This window comes from Podarcis tiliguerta (assembly GCF_965153285.1).
Source record: "Podarcis tiliguerta genome assembly, chromosome: 9".
Lineage (NCBI taxonomy): Eukaryota > Metazoa > Chordata > Lepidosauria > Squamata > Lacertidae > Podarcis > Podarcis tiliguerta.
Window position 1 is genome coordinate 19,360 of NC_139542.1, and position 23,007 is coordinate 42,366.

At 55.0% G+C, this 23,007-nt stretch overlaps 1 protein-coding gene across 4 annotated transcripts in view; it reads left to right on the forward strand.

The window, feature by feature from the left end:
• Positions 1–23,007, forward strand: part of LOC310657504 (maestro heat-like repeat family member 5) — a 132,222-nt gene that overhangs the window by 15,854 nt on the left and 93,361 nt on the right. The window contains exons 11-34 of one of the 4 annotated variants that reach the window (XR_014501807.1): positions 1,016–1,138; positions 1,721–1,800; positions 2,232–2,367; positions 4,542–4,637; positions 5,114–5,218; positions 5,792–5,927; positions 6,458–6,573; positions 8,959–9,108; positions 9,884–10,041; positions 10,170–10,305; positions 10,532–10,722; positions 11,506–11,643; positions 11,787–11,904; positions 12,167–12,310; positions 12,993–13,169; positions 13,806–13,961; positions 15,129–15,251; positions 16,844–16,946; positions 17,492–17,566; positions 18,426–18,519; positions 18,854–18,906; positions 19,278–19,427; positions 19,603–19,762; positions 20,899–21,135. Coding sequence is in view for 2 of the 4 variants with exons in the window: in XM_083398171.1 (XP_083254297.1) it covers positions 1,016–1,138; positions 1,721–1,800; positions 2,232–2,367; positions 4,542–4,637; positions 5,114–5,218; positions 5,792–5,927; positions 6,458–6,573; positions 8,959–9,108; positions 9,884–10,041; positions 10,170–10,305; positions 10,532–10,722; positions 11,506–11,643; positions 11,787–11,904; positions 12,167–12,310; positions 12,993–13,169; positions 13,806–13,961; positions 15,129–15,251; positions 16,844–16,946; positions 17,492–17,566; positions 18,426–18,519; positions 18,854–18,906; positions 19,278–19,427; positions 19,603–19,760 (2,916 nt within the window). In the remaining 2 variants the exon portion in view is untranslated. Of the gene's footprint in view, positions 1–1,015; positions 1,139–1,720; positions 1,801–2,231; positions 2,368–4,541; positions 4,638–5,113; positions 5,219–5,791; positions 5,928–6,457; positions 6,574–8,958; positions 9,109–9,883; positions 10,042–10,169; positions 10,306–10,531; positions 10,723–11,505; positions 11,644–11,786; positions 11,905–12,166; positions 12,311–12,992; positions 13,170–13,805; positions 13,962–15,128; positions 15,252–16,843; positions 16,947–17,491; positions 17,567–18,425; positions 18,520–18,853; positions 18,907–19,277; positions 19,428–19,602; positions 19,763–20,898; positions 22,300–23,007 lie in introns of those variants that run through there. The other 3 variants (XM_083398172.1, XM_083398171.1, XR_014501806.1) reach the window with 3 other exon arrangements.

A 23,007-nucleotide genomic window follows, 5' to 3' on the forward strand; every position in this document is an offset into this window, starting at 1 on the left:
CAGAGTAGTGAATGTTTCTAAATTATTTGTGCAGACACACAAGGGTGACTTGTTTCAACTACATGTTCTGAGCTTGGAGCAACCAGCTTATAACTCCTTACTGGTAAGGTTCATAATATTGATCAGTCTGCATATATAAGGCAGCTTTTCAAGTTCCTAAAACCAAAACTCCAGTAAGAGCAAAATCAAACAATAAACAGCTGCACAGAGATATGCAGACTTTAATCTCAACAGCAAGGTCAGGTCTGGGTCTGCTTCCAGAAGGGTGGAAGAGAACCGGGTTCATGGAGATGCCAGAGCTTGGGGTATCTGGCAGCATGGAGGCCAGACTGGAATGCAAACCAGGTGACACTTGTTGCAGGGCCTCCTTAGTGGAGCTTAAATCTCAGGAGAAGGCTGTGGCATGGGGGGGAGGAGGCATGGGCAGAAATAAGAGGGTCCCCTGACCTTGAGGGATCTGTGGGTAGAAACCAGCATCTTGAACTGGGTCTGGAAAACAGATCAACCTCCAGGGCAGCTTTGGGAGTCAGAATTAGCAGTTGCCATAGCATCAGTGACAGTGGTCAAGACCCCGTCAGGTCACTAGCAAACTGCAGAGCTGCAGAAGGATCTCTGCCAACAAAATGGCAAAAGCAGGTTCAGTGCAAGGAAGTGTAACATAATGCCCATTGAAGCAAAAAATGTGTTTTTAATGTTGTACACCACCCTGGGACCTTTTGGTAAAGGGTGGTATATAAATTGTAGTAGTAGTAATACATCAATAGGGATTGAGCTGACTGCTGGCTAGGGCTCTGGGTGGGTTGAGGGAAAAGCTCAAAGGAAACACTGGCTCCGTGCTCAGCAGCTGTGGTGCCAGACATTATTCTGGTGAGACACTGAAGCTGCACCTCATTGCCTCCCCTTTTGTTCATTCACCAGTTCAACATGGGCACTTTCCCCCAAATTCTGAGCAGCTCCTCATTTGATTTTCACTGCCACAATGAGTGTCTGTGTTTTGCTCTGGGTTTGGGTTTAGACCATAAGCCTGAAGAAAACCTTTTTGATTGCGGTGCTGATGTTCCTTGAGGCCGTTTCTGCAACAGGAAAAGCACACAGCCTTCGAGTGTACATGAAATCCCCCCTTGTGGAATGCCTGATAGTAAGTCAGCTGCACACTCTGTACCCAGAAACCTGTAGTAAGTGAACAGACTAATCTGGTTGCTTCTCTAGACTTGCTACACCTATAAGCTGGTGGTCTGAGGAAGCATCCTCCCTGATCATCGCAGTGGTGGGTCCTCACCAAGTCTCTGCCCAGTGCCTGGCCACTGATCCAGAGACAGTTTGGGGTAGGACACAACCCAAACCCATAAAGTTCACTGGGCTGATTTGGGCCAGCTCTGTTCAACTCACAGGTTGTTTGTTGCAAGTGATCAAGAGAAGTCACAGTGCTACTTTGTTCTGCCATGTAAGACCCCACCAGGAGTCCCCGGTCCACATCTGGGTGGCCCAACTCAGGAAGGATATTGACAAGCTAGAACATGTTCAGAGGAGGGTTACCAAGATGATCAAGGGTCAGGAAACCAAACCTTATGAATAACGGTTGAGGGAGTTGGGTGTGTTTAGCCTGGAAAAGAGAAGACAGAAGTGACAAGAGGTGGCAGAGCAGTTCTGGGTCTGCCTGCCAGGGTGCCTGCCATGCTCAGTGATGCCACTCATACTGTGTCCCTGCAATGACTGGCAGGTGCTGATTGAGAGAGAGCCCATCCATGCCCTGACGGACACCGTGCGCCAAGACGCCATGTACATCGTGACACAACTCAGGTAGGGGCAAAACGATGCTGGGGGGGGGGGTAAAATTCAGAGCTGCTCCCCTGACTGAGAGTGGAAGGGGGGATGTGCTGAGTGGGTCCCTCCTCGGAGACCGGTGAACCTGCCTGTGTGACTGGCCCAGACAGTAGCCCAAGCAGCCTCTGCATGGGCTCAGGCAGAGGGGAGGGGCCCCTGGCAACCTCTGAGGGTAGATGCTGGAGATCAAGCCTTCTACATGCCAGGCACGTGCCCTCAGAGCTGAGGGGTTCCCTGCCTTGCTACCATCCTTGACTGCAGCTGCAGGGTGCTTAGGAGCCCCAAGGTGCCTTTGTTGGACTGATGTGGACGTGAATCGAAGGATGTGACTCAATCGACTTGAGCACAACCATCATTTCACCATTTGTTGCCACAGATTAATCTCAGGTGTGTTTCTTTTTCCTCAGCAAACTGAAGCCTCCCCTTGAGGCAGAGAAGAAGACCAGCCTCCTCTGTGCTTCCTTCCAAAGCATGTTTTGCTTGGCCCCCTTGGAGCTCCTGGAAGGGCAAATTGCGGCAGATGAGCAGGCAGCCAGCGTCAAAGTGAGCCCTTCCCTTTGCCATCTCACTTGCATTGCAACATAGTTTCCGTATGAGAACTTCCCTGGAATTTACAATGAGCAGATGAGAGATCTGGCAAATCCCAACCAACTGTGCATGCAAATTTATGCACGTCTGTTTGCATGCCTCCACTTCCCATTGGGTGCTGCCGTTGCATTCCCAGGGCTGAGCATGGTGCTCTTCTGGCAGTCATGCCCCAGGTGCTTATGGGGTGCGCCCCCCAGGCTCTGCCTTGCCTGGCCTCTTTGGCTGGAATTGCAGCTCCTTGAGCTGCCTGGCTTTTCACCCTGGTGGGTTTTGACCTTGTGCTGGCTTGGGGTGGTTTTGTGATGTTTTTGTACTGGTCGGCTTGTTTTCTCTTTGTATCAATTGCTTTTAGCTGCATTTTACTGTTTAAAACTTGTTAGTAGTTGTCTGGCAGTGGCCACCAGCCAAATGGATGAAAGTGCTTGTGCTGAAGGAGCAGATCTCTCCCCACACAGGAAAGGGGCCCTCTGACAGCACGCTCTGGATGCGGCCCTGGAAGCATCTTGGCTGCCATTTTAGAACTTGTCATTTGGATCAATCTTCATTTCAAGGGCTCCTCATGGGCGCAGGACAGGAAACATGGGGAGCTGTGCTGCCCCACTGCATCTCCCCCCTCGCGCCCACCCATCCGCCACCAACACCAGAGCACGCGAAACTGCTCCAGGCTCCATCAGTGAATTGAGAAGCTCCTTCTCTGTGCAGAATGGTCTCGATATGGCTGCTTTGTGGGTGGCATGGAGCTGCAGTTTGCTTATTGGGTGGGGAGAGGCCTGCGCCAGCTCTCTCGCCCTCCGTAGTCAAAGAGCTGGCAGAAAGGAGCCAACACCCAGACACCCCTTACCTTTCCTCCTCTACTCTGGCTAGTCCAGGCAGAGAAATGACTTCTTGGGATAATGACCTGGCCCCAACCCCATGTGGTAAGGGGGGTGGGTGTCAGCCAGGCTGTTTTATCTCTCTGGTGTGAGACTCCAGGGTACTGAGGCTTATACAAGGCTTGTGTTTCCTTTTGGAAATGAGGCACAGCAAAGTCTATGGAGTCTTTATGATTTGTTGTTGTTTAGTCATTTAGTCGTGTCTGACTCTTTGTGACCCCATGGACCAGAGCACGCCAGGCATTCCTGTCTTCCACTGCTTCCCGCAGTTTGGTCAAACTCATGTTGGTAGCTTCGAGAACACTGTCCCACCATCTCGACCTCTGTCGTCCCCTTCTCCTTGTGCCCCCCATCTTTCCCAGCATCAGGGTCTTTTTCAGGGAGTCTTATCTTCTCATGAGGTGCCAAGCTATTGGAGCCTCAGCTTCAGGATCTGTCCTTCCAGTGAGCACTCAGGGCTGATTTCCTTCAGAATGGATTGGTTTGATCTTCTTGCAGTCCATGGGACTCTCAAGAGTCTCCTCCAGCACCATAATACAAAAGTATCAGTTTTTCGGCGATACATACATACATACTGGGAAAACCATAGCTTTAATTATATGGACCTTTGTTGGCAAGGTGATGTGTCTGCTTTTTAAGATGCTGTCTAGGTTTATCATTGCTTTTTTCCCAAGAAGCAGGCGTCTTTTAATTTCGTGACTGCTGTCACCATCTGCAGTGATTATGGAACCCAACCAAGAGTAAAATCTCTTACTGCCTCCATTTCTTCCCCTTCTATCTTTATGATATATGGTTCATTTACCCATGTACACAACCTGAGCTCCAGAGGTCTTGCTTCTCCAATAGGCGCAATAGCTTTGGATCCAAAACAGAAATCAGCCCTGCTCTCTGACTCCTTCCTACAGTTGTCACAGGCTTTGTCAGCACATCACAACTCTGGCCTTATGTCCCCCGCTAACTACCTCTCTAGGCTTTGTTTCCTGAATGACCCACACTCAGGAAGCGATAACCAATTTGGCCTGGCTTGTATTGTTAACATAACCACTTTATCCAGGGGTTCAGTGCCTGGAACAGTTTAACTCCCCCAAGCCTGATTCATTCTGTTATTGTATCCAGGGATTTAGGATGTCTTGCACCCCACAAACTCTTAGCAAGGGGTAGGTAGGTAGGTAGATCACACAGAGAGAGAGACAGCTCCCATGCCTCTTTTCCGTTGGGCTGTGCAAGGTTAATGGCAGCTGCCTCTTTCTGCTCCAGGGGCTCTACTTCCAGACCATCAGCAGCTTTGAAGAGATGTTGCAGGCCCTGCTGCTGGAAAACCGAAGCCCAAGTGAGCTGGAGCACATGATGGAGGTATGACTGAATGCAAAGGAATGCAATGGTGGCGAGGCAAGCAGCACAATCCTTTGCGTGCTCATCAGCATGGGAGCTGGTGCCAGAGCCCCTCACCTGCCCGCCTCCCTGGGCACCAATGCTGGGGGTGTGCAGCTAGAGAGGGGGCAGCGGAAGGAGCTCTGGTGCCTTCGCCAAGTGCTGGCACCTCTCGTAGTTCTCAGGCTCTCTCCTCTTCGGCCACACATCACAGGATGCCAAGCAAATCTCTGAAGGGGGGCAGGGGGTGCTCAGAGACATGTTTAGTGTCATAAATCATTTGTTTTCAAAGATGCAGAGGTGACTGCTAATATGCTAACAGGAGCAAACACACACCCAATAATTGGTCCTGCTAATTCTGCAAAATCTGACGGAAGAGAAGCGCTGTCTGCAACCCTCAACTTCAGTCCCAGACTTCAGCCAGGACACATTTCCTGAGTTTCCCCTTTGTCTTCCAGCTCATGGAGCCCTGGATGAAGGCAAATGTCAACCATGTGCGAGAGAAGGCTGTGGAGACAGCCATGAAGCTCTTGAAATTCGTCGCTACACAGTTCCACTCAGACGTGAGTATCAGCAGAGTCTCCTTGGGCCCAGAATAGGCCTCTCTTCCTCATGCGCTCCTGGCCAGAAGCCCAGCAGGGACAGCCCTGGGGCTAATGAGCCCCCTCCTCATTGCCCCCTTTGTCCACATATGGCACGGTGCCCCCTGGAGCCCATCGCAGCGCCTGGCAGAGGAAACCTTGGCTCCCTAGGGAGGAAAACAGGCCCAGGATGGTGCTGGGCTGTTTGAATTAATAATAATAAGATGATGGTAGTGGTGGTGGTGGTGGTGAAGATGATGATATGATGATGGCTCAGGGTGTTGGTAGAACCCATGAAGGCCTCTTTGGACTCTGCATGGGTTTGTGGAGGGGGGAGGTCAATGCTCCCCTCCAGCAGACACACTCAGACTCCCCTGGCATTTCTCCTGAGCACGCATGGCATTGATCCTGCCCAAGCTGCTTCCAGACATGTGTCCTGTGGCGGTTGGGTCGCCGCAGTGGGCATCCCAGTCCATGCACAACAGCAGGCAGCACCACATTGAAGCTCGGAGGGTGCCTTGCCAGCAGCTCCTTCCCTTCCCTTCTGTAAATCAGTTCTCAGGGGAATTCTGCAAGTTGGCTCATCTGACAGCTGTCCTGATTACTCTGTGCAATGATCCGGTGCAGCGTATCAGTTCCTTTGCGGTGCAAGGAGTCAGTTGCCTCTATGAGGTCCTGCTGCGTCGGCAAGGTGAGACATGGGGGATCTGCCGCCGCCACCACATCTTTTTAGCTGTGCTTCCTGAATTGCAGGGGACTGGGCTAGATTGCCCTTGGCATTGCTCCCAATGCTACAATTCTGTGATTCTTTGCTGCTGTGCCCAGATAGTGAGTGAGCCAGAGGCCACAATTGTCCATTGCACCTGCAGGGGGTGAGGGGGTGTCAGCCGTGTCAGACTGATTTCTTAAAGGCCACCATTTGGGTCCAGTCCACATTTACATTGGTGTTTAGGGCACTAAATGACTCAGGCCCCAAATACCTGGAAGGCTGCCTCCTTCCAAGATGTTGCGTGGAGGGAGCCCTCTTGGTAGTTCCTCCACCTGCAGAAGCTGGAGGTTTCGGCCTGGGAGAGGGTGTTCTGTGTGGCGGCCCCTAAATTGTGGGACTCCCTCCCCGCAAGGGTGTGCCTGCCTGGCATCTTCAATATGCAGCTTCTGGCAAATGCTGAAGTCGCTGCTGCCCAGAGTGGTCTCCTCCTTTTCCCTCTGTTCCTTCAACAGCGCTGAAGAAGAGCAAGCAGAAGAGGATGAGGTGGTCAGTGAGGAGGTACTCGAGGTCCCAGGAAGAGGATGGCTTTTCTTTTCTGATTCCAGAGAGCAGCTGGCACATGGCCATGGTATGGTGACAAGTCCCCTGGCGCACAGAGGGACAGACAGCTCAGCCATGGCGGCTGGTTTCAGAATCCAGCTCTGCGTGTCACCCAGACAATTCCCCCAGCCCTAGAAAGTGTGTGTTGGCAGCAACTCTCAGGGGCCTCTGCAAAAGCAGCAGGGGGCCTCTCAGGATGCGTTGCCCCCTGCACAGCAGAGCAGGGACCGGGCACAGATACACAAACCCATGCCACCCCCTGTGGAGCCATGAGAGTGGGTCATGGTGGTGACAGCAGGGGTGCAAAGCCAGCATTAAAGACCACAAAAAATGTTGGACCTGATCTCTGATCTACAGGAGGGAGGAGGGAGGGCCTAACGCCACAAGCCAGGTTCAGGTGGTGCCCTGCAGGTGCCCTGCACCTCACTCTCAGCAATGGAAATGGCCTCACGAGGTCCCAAGTGCCCCCCACCGGCTCCAGACCCCTGGGCCTCTGTGCATGGGCTCCAACTGAATCCCATGCCAGCCCCACCCCAATGGCATGGATCCCTGGTGGCGATGTGGGGAGAGGGGCCTGGCACTTGCCTGCAGCCAACAAAAACCATTGTTTTGTCCTTGTGAGGGTCAGAGTGGGGGTTCACGTGGAGCAGCTGATGGGCAGGCACCTCCAGATTTTCTGGACTATGATCTCTGATATAATAATACTCCAGCCTGGCCAAAATTTGCCCAGAACAAGAAGGTTCTGCTTGGTCCCTCTGACCATGTGGACAACCACCCAGCATCTGGAGAAGAGGAGGTTAAGGGGTGATATGATAGCCATGTTCAAATATATAAAAGGGTGTCACATAGAGGAGGGAGAAAGGTTGTTTTCTGCTGCTCCAGAGAAGCGGACACGGAGCAATGGATCCAAACTACAAGAAGGAAGATTCCACCTAAACATTAGGAAGAACTTTCTGACAGTAAGAGCTGTTCAACAGTGAAATTTGCTGCCAAGGAGTGTGGTGGAGTCTCCTTTGGAGGTCTTTAAGCAGAGGCTTGACAACCATATGTGTTTCCTGCTTGGCAGGGGGTTGGACTCGATGGCCCTTGTGGTCTCTTCCAACTCTATGATTCTATTATTCTATGATTCTATGATCTCCCACCAGTCATGGACCTGTGCGACACCAAAATTCGGCTCCCCACACCACTTCTTGCCTTTCATTCTCCTGCAGCACCCCCAAGGCTCTTCACCCAGCGGCTGTGCTCCCCTAAATCCACCTCTGCTCACACAGCCTCATACCTGCAGAGCAGCCGTACTACTCTCACTGCCTTCCCAAGGGGATGTAGATCTAGGCTTTTAAGAAGGGAACAATTATGCGTTTTTTATGGGATGTTTAAAATGAGAGCAAAGGGTGGCAAGGAAAAGGCGTTGTCAGGGCTGGCTCCGGGTCCCAGCTCACCAAGGACCAACGCTAGCCGGTAGTAAAGTATCAAAGTCTTTATTGAAGAATAGATTCCATTTCAAAGCCTCAGCGTCCCAGTCCTACATCTGGACTCTAGACCGGCGAAGCTCCGTCTGAGTCTCCGCCCCCTGCGCACCAGTTTAAGACTCTAATCTTACTCCACCTCTTCCTTCTCTCTCTCTTCCTCTGGGTCCTACTACCCCCCGGGGTCTCCTCCCTCCTGGACTCTTCTGAGGCAGAAGTTGACCCCTCTGACTCCTCCCCCTCTCTTCGGCGGGCTTTAGGACCTGGCTCCCTACCCGGGCTGCCCACCTTGCCGCCCTCCTGTACATTTGAACTTGGCGCGCGCGCGCGTTTAACTTTCCTGATGACCGTTTCCTCGCTCCCTGACGAGGGTGTGGTCCCTCCTGCCTCACGTTCTCCCGCTGCCCGCGCGCCCCCTGATCCCGATGCCTGGGACTCCTCCCCCCTACTGCGCTCTGGGGGGGACGCTGGTCCGGATTTCCAGCTGCTACTCTCTGAGTCCCCTCTGGCCCCTTCTTCCCGAGGTGCCCCCCTGGGCACTCCCCTTGCCCTGACTATGGGGGCCCCTTTCTGTGAATCTTCCGAGTCACTGGAGAGACTCAGAGACCTCGGACTGCTGTCTTCGCTGACATTTCCTTCGGACTCCTCCCCCTCGCTCTCCACTTCCTCCCTCTCCTGTGACTCTGCTCCTGAACCCCTGACAGGCGTCCACCATGAGCTCTTTGCTCCTGAAAGAAGGCCCCAAAGAGGCTGCCTTTATGCCAGGCTGGGCATCGTGGTCCCTCAGGCTCATTGTGGTCTGTCCTGCGATCTTTCATTTGCTACTCCCTGGTCCTCTCACCTGGAGATGCTGCTGGGGTTGAACCCAGGACGCTTCCAGAGCAGGGAGGGTTCCTGGTGGGTCCGGTCCACCATTTTACCTTTTACTCTCCCCCTGCTCTTTGCAGCACTGTGAGGACCACCTGTTCCCGTCTCAGCTGACAAACTTCCTGCTCTCCGTTCTGGATAATCTGAGAGGCTCCAACGCTGAGCTGCTGAAGGCTGCAGAGGAAGTGCTCAATGCCGTTCTGAAGAACCACGCAATGAAGGTGGAAAGGGTGATTATGACTATCATTCTAGATTTCTTTATACCCCACCTTTTCCCCTGATGGGACTCAAGGCACCTTGCAGATAAAACCAAGAACAGCTAAAAATATAGAAAATCCGTCATCAGAATGCAGAACACTGATAGAAGTAAAACTCTATGCATATATAAAGTCTTTTAAAACCATGCAAGTAGCCCTTTCATTAAAAGCAGTCAGTCCCCTAAAGCCTGTTGGAACAAGAAGGTCTTCACCTGCTGGCAGAAGCACAACAAGGAGGGAGCCAGTCTGGCTTCTCTGGGGAGGGAGTTCTAAAATTGCCTGGGAGCCGCAACCACCAAGAAGGCCCTGTCCTGCCTCCCCACCAAGCATGCCAGGGAGGGTGGTGGGACCAACAGAAGGACCTCCCCTGGAGACCTCAGAGCTCAGGCAGGTTTGCGTGAGGGGATTCCCCTTTTCAGATAGCCTGGAGCTAATGGTCAGAAGAGTCCCTCAGCCTGGGAGCCTCTGCTCCACCCTGCTGGCTCAGTGACTCCAACTGAGGAGCTAGAGCTGCCTTCCCTTTGCAAATGATGAACCCCACTGAGACACATAAGCCAAAAATGGAGTGTGTGTGTTGAGGTCCCACATAAACCAAAGAGCATTTGCACCCAAACATCTCTGGCGCTGGCCTGAACAAGGAGCCTTGGCCTGACTCCTCCCCTGAGAGCCCAGGGGGCACCTGGGGTTGGGCCACACTTCACAGGGCGGAAGCTCTGCTGGGCCGCCTTCAGCGCTTCTCTTCTCCCAGGTGAAAGACATCATTGGTGCCATCTACCTGTGTCTGCAGCAGTGCCAGCACTCCTGCTGGACCCGGAAGGTGGTGCTGAGGGCCTTGGCCTTCATGGTCCCTTACCACATGGAGGAGGTGATGCGGAGCTGCCTGTCCTTCTCAATACCTGTCAACAGGTAGGCTGCTTGATTCTCTGGGTAACCGTGGCTAGGCTGCCCCCCACAGCCATGCTCTGCTCCCTGCTGCTGCTCCTCCCAGGGGAAGCCGCTGACTGATCCTGCATCCCGCGGGGCTGACTTCACAGGCACGCCAACGAGCTCTGGACAGTGATGGCTTCTGGCCCCCAGGTGGCCATCCAAGTCCTGCAGCTCCTGCTGAAGCACCTTCAGGTCAAGGATCCCCTGGAGAGCAACGAAGAAAGTGCCACCATGTCTCTGGCTGTGAGTAACGGGGCCTGGCCTGGCTGTGTCCCACTGACTGGTGGGTGGGAAGCTGGTCTTCTCTAGGCAGAGGGCCCCTCCCTCTCTCTTGGGTGTGAGCACTGGCACTTGGAGACAGGCGACAGTGGCGTGAATGGCCTTGAGGGGACATGGCATGTTCCAGAAGAATAAGCTGCTGGGTGCAGAGGCCCAGTGAGGACAAGTGCCTGGTGCTCCTCTTCTTCAGGCCATGAACGTCATCTACGAGACCTTCCACATCCCAGGATACCGCAAGGCCTTGGCAGAGATGCACCTGCAGTTGTTCATCCCGTTGCTCAAGCAGGTCCTGTATGTGATGCAGCTGGACTTGCCCGACTCTTTGAAAGTCAGGCAGGAAATCCTCCTCAGAGAAAACACCAGTGCCCTCAGCTTCCAGAGGTACCTGACAGGATCCGTAAGGGAAGGTTGGCCAGGCTGGTCCCCAGCAGGAAGTGGTGTGCGTCTGTTGGGGGGGGGGCAGGGAGGGTCCTGCCCTGCAGCAGGAAGAACTGGGGGGGGGGTGTGCAGGCAGGGGGCCTGTGTGGTGCAGCATGACAGGAGGTCCTTCTGCCTGCTCCATGGAGGCCGCCCCCTCCAGCAGGCAGGAAAGAGCTGATGCAACAAGTGGGTTGGGGCTCTTTGTGCGGAAAGCGGGGAAGGAGGGGCCTCTGAGTCCACCTGCCTGTTCTCAAGTCGTTGCTAAATGCAGCGTCTCCTAAAAATGGGAAGAAGCCTCTTCCTTTGGACTTGGGAGCCGCAGGCAGGAGTGGCACAGATGGAGTTCACTGGTGCCTGGAGGAGGCTTCTGGCTTTCTCTTCCTGCCACATTCTGCTCAGAAATGGGGCAGCAGCAGAGCTGGCTCTCAAGACGTTTTGCTGCATGAGGTGAAGGGCAAGGTAGTACCTTCCCCCCAGGCACATACAGATGCCCGTTGGATTGGCAGGCGGATCTCACTCCAGTGCTGGTGAAAGGACAGCATCTCCCACGCACTTGAGGGCTGAAGGCTAGCATGGCGGCTACAGGGCTGGCGATGTGGCCCTCGCAGTCCCCTCCCCTCAGCCCCTGCCGCCTGAGGCACCTGCCTCTCTGCCTCATCACAGAGCCAGGCCCAAGGCAGTATCTTGCGGGAGGAGAGTTCGGGGGAGTTCTGGGGAGCTCTGACTCCTGGTGGTCCCTTGCAGAACTTCGGTAGAGATCATGAAGAACCTCTTCTCTGTGGCTGGAGACTGGGCCGTCTATGCCTGCATTGAGTTCCAGCAGGGATGGATGGTCCTGAGCACCCCGGATCGCTTCTTGCAAGGCACTCGCCTAATGGCCAGGTGAGGGGAAGCCCTGCCAGGCAGCTCTTCCCAGGCCTCCTTCCTGGGGGGTGCAGGTCCCCCTCGGCTCCGCTGCCTTTGCTCCTCCTCCCCACTTTAGCCCTCCCCAGACATCCTGCCTTCTCCACTTGTCGCCTGAGCAGGGCCATGACCGAGTGTGACAGCCCCCAGATCCCAGGCATCTTTGGGGAAGCGGCGCTCATCCTCAACAGCGAGGAGGATGAGATGAAAAAGATGACTGCGCTGGCTCTTGTCATCGAGGTGAGGCGGTGCCAGGGGGTCAGAGAGGCAGCTGCCAGCTTCCTCCCACCCCTCAGAAGCCCTGAGTGGTCAGGGCAAGCGGAGGGCTGGGGAAAGGGGTTTCTCGCAAGGACGGCCCTGGAGCCCAGGGCAAGTCGGGGGGGGGGGGGCTTCACTGAGTCGTTTCTCGCCTCCTCTCAGGCTGCCTCTTGGCATCTCTGTGGGAGGGGGTCCCATCAGGGCTTGGGGGTCCTTCCGCTCAGCCTTCCCTCCTGCCTCTCAGTTCCTCAAAAGCCCATCCGCTGTCAAGATGATGAACCGGTTCAGCCTCCGAGACCACCTGGAGGAAGGATCAGCAGCCGCCAACCCCATCATCAAGGAGCTGTGCCTGAAGGGGCTTGGCAGCTTTGTCTTCCAGCCGGCAAAGGTGAGGGGGGGGCCCAGGAAGCAGCTGGAGCTTGGAGGGCCCCAGGGGCTGAAGAGCGGCCTCATGCTCTGCCCCCCACAACAGGGCTTCCATTTGGGCCCCTCGTGCTCATCTCAGGTGAGGCTCCCTCTGGGACACAGCCTCCGGGAGGGAGGGAGGGGGGAGGGGGGGAGGGGGGAGGTAGCCTCTTCCAAGAGGGGGTGGCCAAGCAGTTCCAGCCCCTGTGCCCCTAACCCCCAGGCCAAAGGGCCGAAGGAAGATCCTGAACAAGCACCAGGGAGAAGGAGCAGCCAGTGTCCTGCCAGCCTCTTGCCAGCGCAGCTGCAGCAGACTCTGGGGGCATGGGGGGGGTTCAGCTTTTAGCCAGGAAAACCCTCTCAGATCAGGAGTCAGCAGGACTCCCCCAAAAACCTCCTCCGCTCCTTCAAAGCCTTTGCTTCCTGCCTCACCCGGCCCCTGGTGGGTGGGGGTCTCCCTGCCTTCGCTCACTCTCCTCCCCACCCGCATCTTGGTGCTCTGCCAAGGCAATAAATACTTCTGGTCAGGACAAAGCTGGGGTGGGAGAGGAAGCAGTTGGGAGGCTGTCTGAGCAATGGGGGTGCTTGACACCCCTCACAGATGAGGCTGGTGTGAGTGGCGGATGCTGAGCCCCCCCAGCCCCTCCACCCTCTCCCCCCCCCAGGTCAAGGTTCTCCGTGAGGAGCTGCCCACCCTGATTGGCTCCGTCTTCAGTGGCCACGAACAAGACATCCTGCAGGGCCTGCAGGACATCATGACTGCCATCTACGAGATGGACGGCCAGGGGATCGGGCCCCTCTGCATGGACCTGGCCCTTAATGTGCGCTCCTTTTTCGAAGATGTGAGTGGGGGACGTTTGGGGAAGGAGGATGTTTGCAAAGGCACAAGGCCAGGCAGCCAGCGCCTCGAGGGTCAGCGTCAGCCATGAGGGCCCCTGGCCTCCAGGGAGGGGGTGGTCCTGCCTCTTCTCCTCTGGCCACTGGTCTTTGCTGCTGCTTAGACACCCAGTTGAGGGCAGAGAAGGGAGCCTGGAGGCAGAGACGCTTTCCCCTGAGTGCCTGGACAGGTTCAAATCTTTTTGAGAAATGTTGTTTTCACTAATATCTTCATTTTTGTGCACACTTTTGCCCAAAGTATGCATTTTGTAAACATTGGTTGGAGAATTGCATCACATAATTTGAATATATGTGAACTTCAAAGGATGGTTCTGTTCTCACATTGCTTTAGAAAGTGTGGATTTGATTGATTTGGCTTCAGGTGCAAGCCAAAATGCATTTCTCCTCCACCCCGATCCCAGTGGCCACCGGTTAAACAGCGCTGGAGAAGGCACAGTGCCCCCAAGAGCTGGGGGGCGAGAAGCACCTGTCACCCAGCGCCCCCCCCCGGACCCACCTTCCTGCATCTCCACCCTGTGTTGCGCAGCTGTCCTGGCCCTGACCTGGGTGCCTCTTGTCCGCCTTGGTGTTCCCCCTCCCAGGAGCGAGGCCCCGTCCGTGCAGCATCCATCTCCCTGTTTGGGCAGCTGGTGATGAAGGCCAAAGAAGCAGACAAGCCTCTCCTGAGGAAGGAAGTCCTCTACAGCCTCCTTTCTCTGCTGCTCCACCTGAAGGACCGAGACGGCACAGTAGCCATGGCAAGTAGCCTCAGTGCCCCCGAGGGAGGGAGCCCAGCCCTTTCCTCAGATCTGCAGGCCCAGCACACTGGCAAGGCCAGCGCTTTGGGGCCGTGGACACCTGCTTTGCATGCAGAAGATGCTTTGCCTGGCAGCATCTGCAGGGAAGGCTGAGCAAGACCCCTGCCCGGAGCCAGGAGAGCCATTGCTGCCAGTCAGTGTGGGCAGCACTGAGCTAGGCAGACTTGATAGTCTGACTCACCAAAAGGCAGCTTTTGGGAAACTGCTCCCCTTACATCGTGAGCAGTGGAGGACTGATTGACACTCGTCATTTAATAATGCATTATTAAAATATGACACCAGAGGGCGATGCAGAGCAGCAAGCCTCTGAGAATGGGAAACTCCTTTTTAAAAAAAAATTATTAACATATAAAACACATACATATACATTTACACAATACACATACACAACACACTACCTTATTTTCATAACATAAAACATACCTACATTACTCTATATACTACCTACCTATACTGTACATATCATCATACCTACACACCTCACGGACACCCACCAAGTGACTTGACTTCCAGCCATTCTTGTTACACTACTTTATTTTTCCATCTAGCTTAAACGCATTTCATTATTTCTTTAATCTCTTCTTCTATCTTGACTTTACTCTCCTTTCACTCTAATCATTTTCTGGATTCACTCAATATCTGTCAGATATTCGTGACAATGGGAAACTCCTATTAAGCTTTATAGAACGTTTTAATTTAAGACGTTTAGAGCATCAATGTAGATCCAGCTGGAATCTCCCTTTGAGTTGAGGAAAATGGGCACCACTCCACAGGGCAGCCCCCACCCAGAGGGTCCCAAACTCAATCCCTGTTGCCTCCCAGCAGTTTCTGCTAAGGCCACTACCTGAAACCTCGGAGAGAGCTGCTGGTCCGTGCGGACAGTCCTGGGCTGGTGACTCGGCCATGGTGAGCTAGCGCTCTTCCTAGCAGCTCTCCTGACCAAGCAGCCTGAATCTGGGCAGCCAACAGGGAGGGGAGCAGAGAGGGAAGGAGATACCGGCTGCTGGCAAAGTGGGGGGAGCCGTCCTCTGAAGCATCTCTTTGGATCAAGTGCAGCTGCCTCTCCTCCTCCCTGGGTGACCCCCCTGGCTTTCCCTCTGCTTGCAGAGCTGCAAATTGACCCTCCTGCACTGCGGGGTCTTCCTCGGGTGGGCCCACCTGAAGCTGATGTTCCGGAGCCTGGCCTGGGATGACTCCCGGAACTGCGTGGTGAATGTCTGGAAATACCTGGTCAGTGGGGCACCCAGTCTGAGGTTTGGTTTTTCAGAGATAGATACAAAATTATTGGCATTCATGTGTCTCCATGCCCCCATCTGACCACATTTTTCTCATCCTCCATAACGACCCCCATCATGCTCAGCAGCCCCCTCTCAGCTTCTCAGCCTTTTTTATTTCCTCCCTGTCGATGTCTCTGAAGCTGCCCCCAGTGCGGCCGCATCCTTGAATTGGCCTCCAGAGCCACAGTCTTCTGCTGCTGTGAGCGAAGGAGATGCACAGCTTTGGGGGTGAAGGGCAGCTGCTCTTTTTCTTGCAGAGGACAAACACAGGAGAGAAAAAGGATCCTTCCCTTCCCACAAGTGCTCCCACCCAGATAACAGGAGGTTTCCAGATTAAGAGCTTGGCAAACTGTGCTGTTGGGCATAGGAACTAATTCCTAGGGGCTGAGGGGTCTTCGCCCCCCCCCGAAACTATTTGAGGGGGCTGGGCCTTCCCAAAGTTAATGGGCATTGCCATTCAAATGGTTTGGGTGCACCATGTCATGTGGTTGATTATGCAGGGCGGGACTTTCCTGCCCCCCCCCCCCATATTTTATTGAGGTTGGCACCCCTGCTGTCAGATGTGGCTCTGCCCGTCATTTATCTGTTTGATTTCCAAGCTGCCCCTCTTCATTTATGAGAACAGGAACTTCTCTGCAGTGGCTCCCCGTCTGTGGAATGCTCTTCCCAGGAAAGTTCGCCTGGTGCCTTCATTATACACCTTTAGGCTCCAGGCAAAAGTGTTCCTTTTTAACCAGGCCTTTGGCTGAATTGATTGACATCCTATGCCCTTTTAAAATGTGGCTGTTTTTGGAGGGGTGTTATTGGGTTGTTTTTATTTTAATTATATATATTGTGGTTTTTTGTTGATCTTTTATGTGAACTGCCCTGAGACCTCCGGGTATAGGGTGGTATATAAATTCTCATCATCATCATCATCATCATCATCCCAGGACACTTGGACCAGGCAGGCAACTGGGAACGGGGAGCCTCTGGCCCCAGCAAGGAGTGGGGGTTTGAGTCCAGATTAGGAGGCCAATTCAAGGACACAGCCACACCAGAGCTTCTCTGGCACAGATTTTGGGACTGGTGTGGGGGACCGCTGGCCCTCGAGATCTGCTGAGCTACAATTCCCATCCTCCCTGGTGTTGGCCATGTTTGGTGGGGCTGATGGGAGTTGTAGTTCAGCAACATCTGCAGGGCCAGGGCTTCCCTTGTGTGATGCAGTAGGCCCAGCCCTGCCTCTCACCCTGCTTGCTTGGGAGTCTCTGCTTCCCCAGGCCCTGCAAATGGCCAGCCAGTCTCCTTAAAGGTGCACCTGGCTGCTGGGGCTGCAGCACCAAGGGGTCGCGTCCTGAAAAGGCCCTTGTTGTGTTTCCGCCTTGGTTGCACTGCTTGCTTAAGGAGCAGCAAAGGCTTGTCAATAATCATTCTTTATTAAATGTATATACCCCCCTTTGCCCGCGGATCAGAGGGCAGGTTAACCTGCCTGTAGGAACAGACTCAAAATCGAGGAGGAATCAAAGCAGCCTCCGCAATCCATGTCAGCCTTTTTTGTCTCTGCAGATGAGGAACCACCACGATGACATCCACGTTTTTATATCCCAGGCCTTGGGATACCTCCATCACCCCCAGGTAGAAATAAGTCATGCAGCCGCCCGATTCACAGGTGAGCAGAGAGCAATGCTCCTCTCCCCTACAGGGAAATAGGCCAACTCTGAGTTAGCACTTCTGCCAATGCAGCTGGATGCCCAGGTGCCCCCATAAACCTTCACTATTTGACATTATTTTGTGGCTGAAGAAAGGGAGCACAATGCAGTGTGCTGGACTCCCTGCAGGATGTGTGGTGATGCATCCCTGGGGTGACAGCCCAGCCAGTAAGAAGGAGCCCAGGAGACAGGCAGTGGGTGGGCTCTTGCCTTCACCCCCACCGGGGGGGGGGCAGAATCAGGGCCACCGGGAGCCTCAGGCCTCCTGACATTGCCTCACCTCCACTGACATGGCCTCCCCTTTTTCTGAGCCCCCTTTCCCAATGTTTATCGCCTTAATCTGTGAATGAGCCGCACAAGGATGAATAAGCCTTTGCATTTGAAATGGTGCCTTCGGACTTGGGTGCGGGTTTGGGCTTGTAGACCTCTCCCCTTGCAAACCAGCAGAGTCTTGAGCAGTCCTTGGAGAAGCAGCCCCAACTGCCTTGTGTTCCTCTTTGTGTAGGTCACACTCTCAACTACTACAGCTCTGAGCTTTCAAAAAACCTTGAGCAGGAGGACATTGTCTACCTGAACAAAGGTAAGGGGGGAGGGGTGCCCTGGGAGGAAGACCTTCTGGTGCAGGCCCAGAGCTACAGAGGCAATGCCCGCCCCTCCACCAGGCATGCAACAACCCATCGCTTCAGGCGTCTTGCGGAGGCCTCTTTCTTGTGTGTCCCGCCTCTCCCTGACCCGTCAGATTTGACCCTGTTGTTCCGGCAGTCCAGCTTCTCTCTGCTTTTATAGTCATGTTTCACTGGTTGGTATGACGTTGTGTTTCTGCTTTATTATCTTTATCTTGTATTTTTTCATGTGATTGAGGGACTTTTAAAAGTCAAACGACTTAGAAATGCCTTAGACGTTGTTGGGCTCACAGCTTCCATCCTCTGGGGCAGAGGATGGTGGGGCTGCAGGGCAGCAGCATCTGATGCCCCCCACCCCGTCTCCATCTCCAGGGGAAGGAAAGCCCCTGTAGCTGGTTTGGGGTTAGACGGCCAGGGCTCTGCCTCCTGCCCCAAGAGCCAGACGGGGCAACCACAGAACCCGAGTCCCTCTGGCCACCTCAGTAGCAGCTGAGAGTCAGGATGGGCCCCCTCAATGCCTAGCCCCATGGATCCGCTCTGAAAGCTCCACTGGAGGGAGGCAGTGGAGGATCAAGCAGCCTCTGCCTCCCTGTGCAACCCAGAGGCCACCGTGAGGGTTGTGGAAGGGGTTCTCCGGTGGCTGGTGCTGCTCCTGCTCCCAGGACTGGGTCCAGAGCGAGGGCTTTGTGAGGCTGACCTTCTCCATGGGTTTCTATAGGACTGCAATCCTAGCCAGGGTGAGCAACATCACCATGATTGGTGGCAGCCAGGCCTTGTTGGAACCGCCTTGTGACCAGCACACCTGCTTTGCTCTAGTTTTCCAGGAGTTTGAGTCCAGCCCAGATCCCATCATGGTGCACTTTGCAAAAACGTACCGGGTGGTTTTGCAGAAGCTGTCAGTGAAGCGGAGGTGAGCTGTGAGGCAGGCGGGTGGGTGGGTGCCCTCAGGCGCCAAAGACACCTTGGCCAACAGAATGGGGAGTGTTCGGGGGAAAGTGGAGACGTTAGTGGTGCCAAGGGATGAGCAGGATGTGTAGTGGGGGTGTCTGTGCAAGGGAGCAAGGGGGGGGGGCAGATGAATGGGTGCAAGGCCAGGGACACAAGGCCAGTGGAGGGAGGAGAGGGGCAGGGAGGAGCGAGGCTGACCAGGGCCACAGGACCAGCCGTCCGCAAGAAGCCAGAGGATGGGAAAGGTGCCTGGAGAAGCAAAGACTGAAGTGCCACCTACCTTTCCTCCCCTCCAGGCTGTCAGGTGCTGGAGAGAAGAGCACTCCAGAGACCAAGGGCAGCTCTGCAGGTGAGACACAGCCAGCTCAGGTTCAGCAGCCTCTTCTGCGGGATTCCATCCCCCCTTGGCACAGTCACAGGCCTAGAAAGAACCCAGACTCACCCCTCCTCCCTTTGTAACAGCCCTGGTTGCTTCTTTGCAGGATAGTGACCACCAGGTTTTCAAGAGGGCAAGAGGCTTCTGCGGAGTAGGTGGATTGGGCCCAGACCCAAGTCCTGCTCTGCTCACCATCACCTTGGGGGGGGGGGTCTCCCTAATGAGGCAATGTGGGAGTGGCTGCCTGGCTGGGGGAAAGCTGAGCTGCTGTGTGGCTAGAAGTGCGGGGAAGTGGGCAGGCTGAGGTTAACCCCTTGGGTCTCTCTCACTCTCACACCCCAAAGGGAAACTGCTCAGCGAGTGTGACAGCAGAGCGCCCAGCCCAATGTTGCTGCCACCAGAATCGCCAACGCCACGCCCCCCACTGCTGGAAGGGACTGCATTTCTGGGCTTGGAAAGTCCCAGGAGAGCCAAGCGCAGCATCACTCAGCGAGGTATTGCTGGCGGGGGGGGGGGTTGGGGGCTGGCTCAGACATGCCTCAGCCTCCAGGGCAGGGAGGGCCAGAGGACAGTGTTCAAGTGGCCCTTGCTTGCTTTGGGTTCCAGTCTTCCTTACTCCTTCTCCCAGAACACAGGATGGTCAATGCTGCCCACTTTGCCCCATTACAGGGAAGCAGCCCACCGAGTCCAGCCGAGGAGACCGAAGGCATTCAGCTGAAGCCCCGGCTGGGATCTCCACTCCTTCCAGAAGGACCGCCAGTGGTGGGAGGAAGCAGAGCCCTCAGCATGCAGGTGCCCACCTGAGCCAGGTGGACGGTCGACCATAAAGGTATCGCTTTAGGACAGTCTCTAGGCCAAGTGTGCTGGGCCTTCCCTGGACTGATGACATTGGGGCACCTGTGGGCAAAGAGCACCCAAAGGAGCAATACCACGTCAGGGCAGAATAATAATAATAATAATAATAATAATAATAATAATAATAATAATAATAATAATAATTTATTTATATCCCACCCTCCGCAGCCGAAGCCGGGCTCAGAGCGGCTAACAACAGTAAAAATGATACAACATTCTAAAATCATTCCATTATAAAATCAATTCAAATCAGATTAATGGCAACCATTGGGCTAGAGTTCTGTGAGGATTGCCAAAGGAGGGGGTCAAGTGTGTCCTGGCCAAAGGCCTGGTGGAACAGCTCTGTCTTGCAGGCCCTGCGGAAAGATGTCAAGTCCCACAGGGCCCTAGTCTCTTGTGACAGAGCGTTCCACCAGATTGGGGCCACGGCCGAAAAGGCCCTGTCTCTGGTTGAGGCCAGCCTAACCTCCCTGCGGCCCGGGACCTCCAAGATGTTTTTGTTTGAAGACCGTAAGGTCCTCCATGGGACATACCAGGAGAGGCGGTCCCATAGGTACAAGGGTCCTAGGCCGTATAGGGCTTTTAAAGGTTAAAACCAGCATCTGAGCAGAGCCAGCCCACCTTCCCTCCTTCCGCCAAGGAGTCTAGCCAAAGAAATTAGCAGAAGGCTCTTCTATTTAGAAATGGGGAATGCAGAATATTTCCAGTTGCAGCAGCTGACTGAAACCAAAATGACTGATATTTTAAGCAGCTCCTGATATTCATTGCCCACCTGCTTCCCCCTTCAGCCTCAGCCCCTCTGAACAGACTGGAGCCCATGTTTAACCTTTAAGGTTTGCAACTGATGGAGGGTGTCCAGCCAGTGCATGACAGTCAAGGTCCTCAGACAGGAGAAAAAGGCACAAGCTTTTCCCAGCGTCCCAAGACGGGGTGTCGACCATATGGCCAAAGCACTTGGTCCAAAACTCCCATCCCTTGATGCAGCCCCAGTGCATGCACACACCAGCCCTCTTTCAGCACCATGGGGGGTGGGGGAGTGGCAGGGTAAAAATAATAAAGTTGTTGTAGTAGTACGCAGCCCAGGTCCTGACATCTCTCTGCCTTTTTCAGGCTGCTTGCAAATGGTGTGCTTGGAGGCACCTGCTGCAGAGGGGGGGCCCCCACCTTGTGCTCCAAGGACCCCCCCCCCCAAGGGCCCTGGCTGCTGCCGTCCGCAGGTGACAGCAGGGCTGCTCCATGATGCGCCGGAGTCAAGGCCACGCTCCTGCCGCTGCCCTTGGTCTATTGTGACTTCATGGACCCTCTTGGACTGTAGGCGCCCACCCAGCACCCTCACGTACCAGCTGGGTGAGCCAGTCAGAGAAGGCTCAAAGGGCACAGAAGTGGGACTTCTTACCATGGACCTACATCTTCCATACTTGGGAAATGCCTTTGGAGCAGAACAGGGCTGTCCCAGTTCTGCACTGAGCCCTCATGGATCAAGCTGCTGTGGCAGAGTTGCCTCCTACTCCTCTGGAACGCAGGTCTCCTTCCCAGTGGCACCAGCAACCTCCCGCACGAAAGCACCACCACAGGGGGCTGCTGCATTCACAGCTGGGGGGGGGGAGCCTCCTGGGTGCAGTGGGCAGGATGTGGGCATCCCTCTCCCTGCACTGCTTCCCAGAGACCCTCCCCGAATCGCAAAAGGAACGAGCCTCTGAAAAAAAAATGGCAGGGAATTCTTAAGAGATGACTCCACATGGGCATCACAGGCGTGAAGGATTGTGGGCAAGGACTGAGGAGGGCAGGCCCAGCAGTAGTCCAGAAGTGGACAGCCTTTGGCACCAGGAAGGCCGCCAGGCCCAGCTGCAGCGCCGGATGTAAGAGCAGTAGGAGAGGGAAGAGGCTTTGGGGGACCCAGCTGCTGTGTAGAACTCACAGTGCCAATGCCAGCCCCCACCCACAAAAGTGGCCTGCCCTGAAGCTTCCCCCCACCCAATATTGGACGGCGTCTGACTGGCACACAGGGCAAGGAACGGTTTGGTGGCCTGGCAGGACCTGAGTTTGAAGTTGCTCTGTGAGTTGGGTTGAGGGTTCCCTGGGACCGTGAGGCAAGATCTAAATGTTAAAAATAAATCAATATGCACAAATTTGGCTGGACAGCGGCCATTTCTCCACCACAGGGCAGGTGAGCCTGGCCAGGACTGCTTCCCCAGAACCATTTGCGGGAGACCCTGCCTGAGGGGCACCCGGAAAGCCTGGCCACAGCAGCACCAAGGGACCCCCTCCTCTGCCCCCCTCCTTCCTAGCTGGGACTCAAAGACCCTCCCCAGCAGCTCACCTCCTGCCTTGGTGTCCCAGACCCTGCTCCTGACAGCAGAGCCACCACCCCATAATGCTTCAATGGCTCCAACAACGGGGAAGTGTCCAAACAAGCTGGGCTAGGGGAGCTCCCACTGCCTCCTCCCTTTTGGAAGCAGGAAAAGGTGCATTCCCTCTTTGCTGGAATGCCCAACTGGGGACACCCCCCCCCCCCAAAAAAAAGAGCCCAGGAAATGAACACCCATCCAAATCCCTTTGCATAGGTGTTTGTCTTCTGGGTTGGGGGGGCACCGCCCATGAGGTGGTGCCAGGAGGACATATCCAGGGAGCTTTGTGGTTGGTGGGAGAGGGACCCCTGCCCCCCCCCAACTCCAAAGAGACTTAGCAAGCAGAGAGGCAGTTTTGCCACTAACTAGATGCCGGCAGGCGCTTTTCGCCCATCACCCCACTGCCTGATGAAGCCGCCCCTGCCAGCACAGGCCCCCCAGATGCCTCTGACCTGAGGCAGCACCGTGTGGCTGTCTTCCCTGGGCTAGGGGGGCTCACGGAGCCCCCTCAGTGAGGAGGGCTGCTGGGCCACTGCAGAGCCAGGGACAGAAAGATGGCAGACTCAGGAGTTTTTTCATCCGCCACAAAACAAGGCCTTGTGAACTCAGAAGTGCAGAGGCGGCAGCCGCTTCCAGGCGCTGGTCAAAGCAGCTGGCTCTACGGCAAATGAACTGGTGGTGGTTTGAGCGGGGGGGGGGGGGGGTTCAAGTCTTGCCAGGATTCTGCTGTACACACTTCACCACGTGCGCTTCAGGGTCCTCAAAAAGCTGAGCCAACCCCTCCCTGCCAGCTGAGGCAAGCTCCCCACCCAGACTCCTGCTCCAGCCTTGCTGTGGGTCCCGTCCACTTGACCCACCCATGAAACAAATC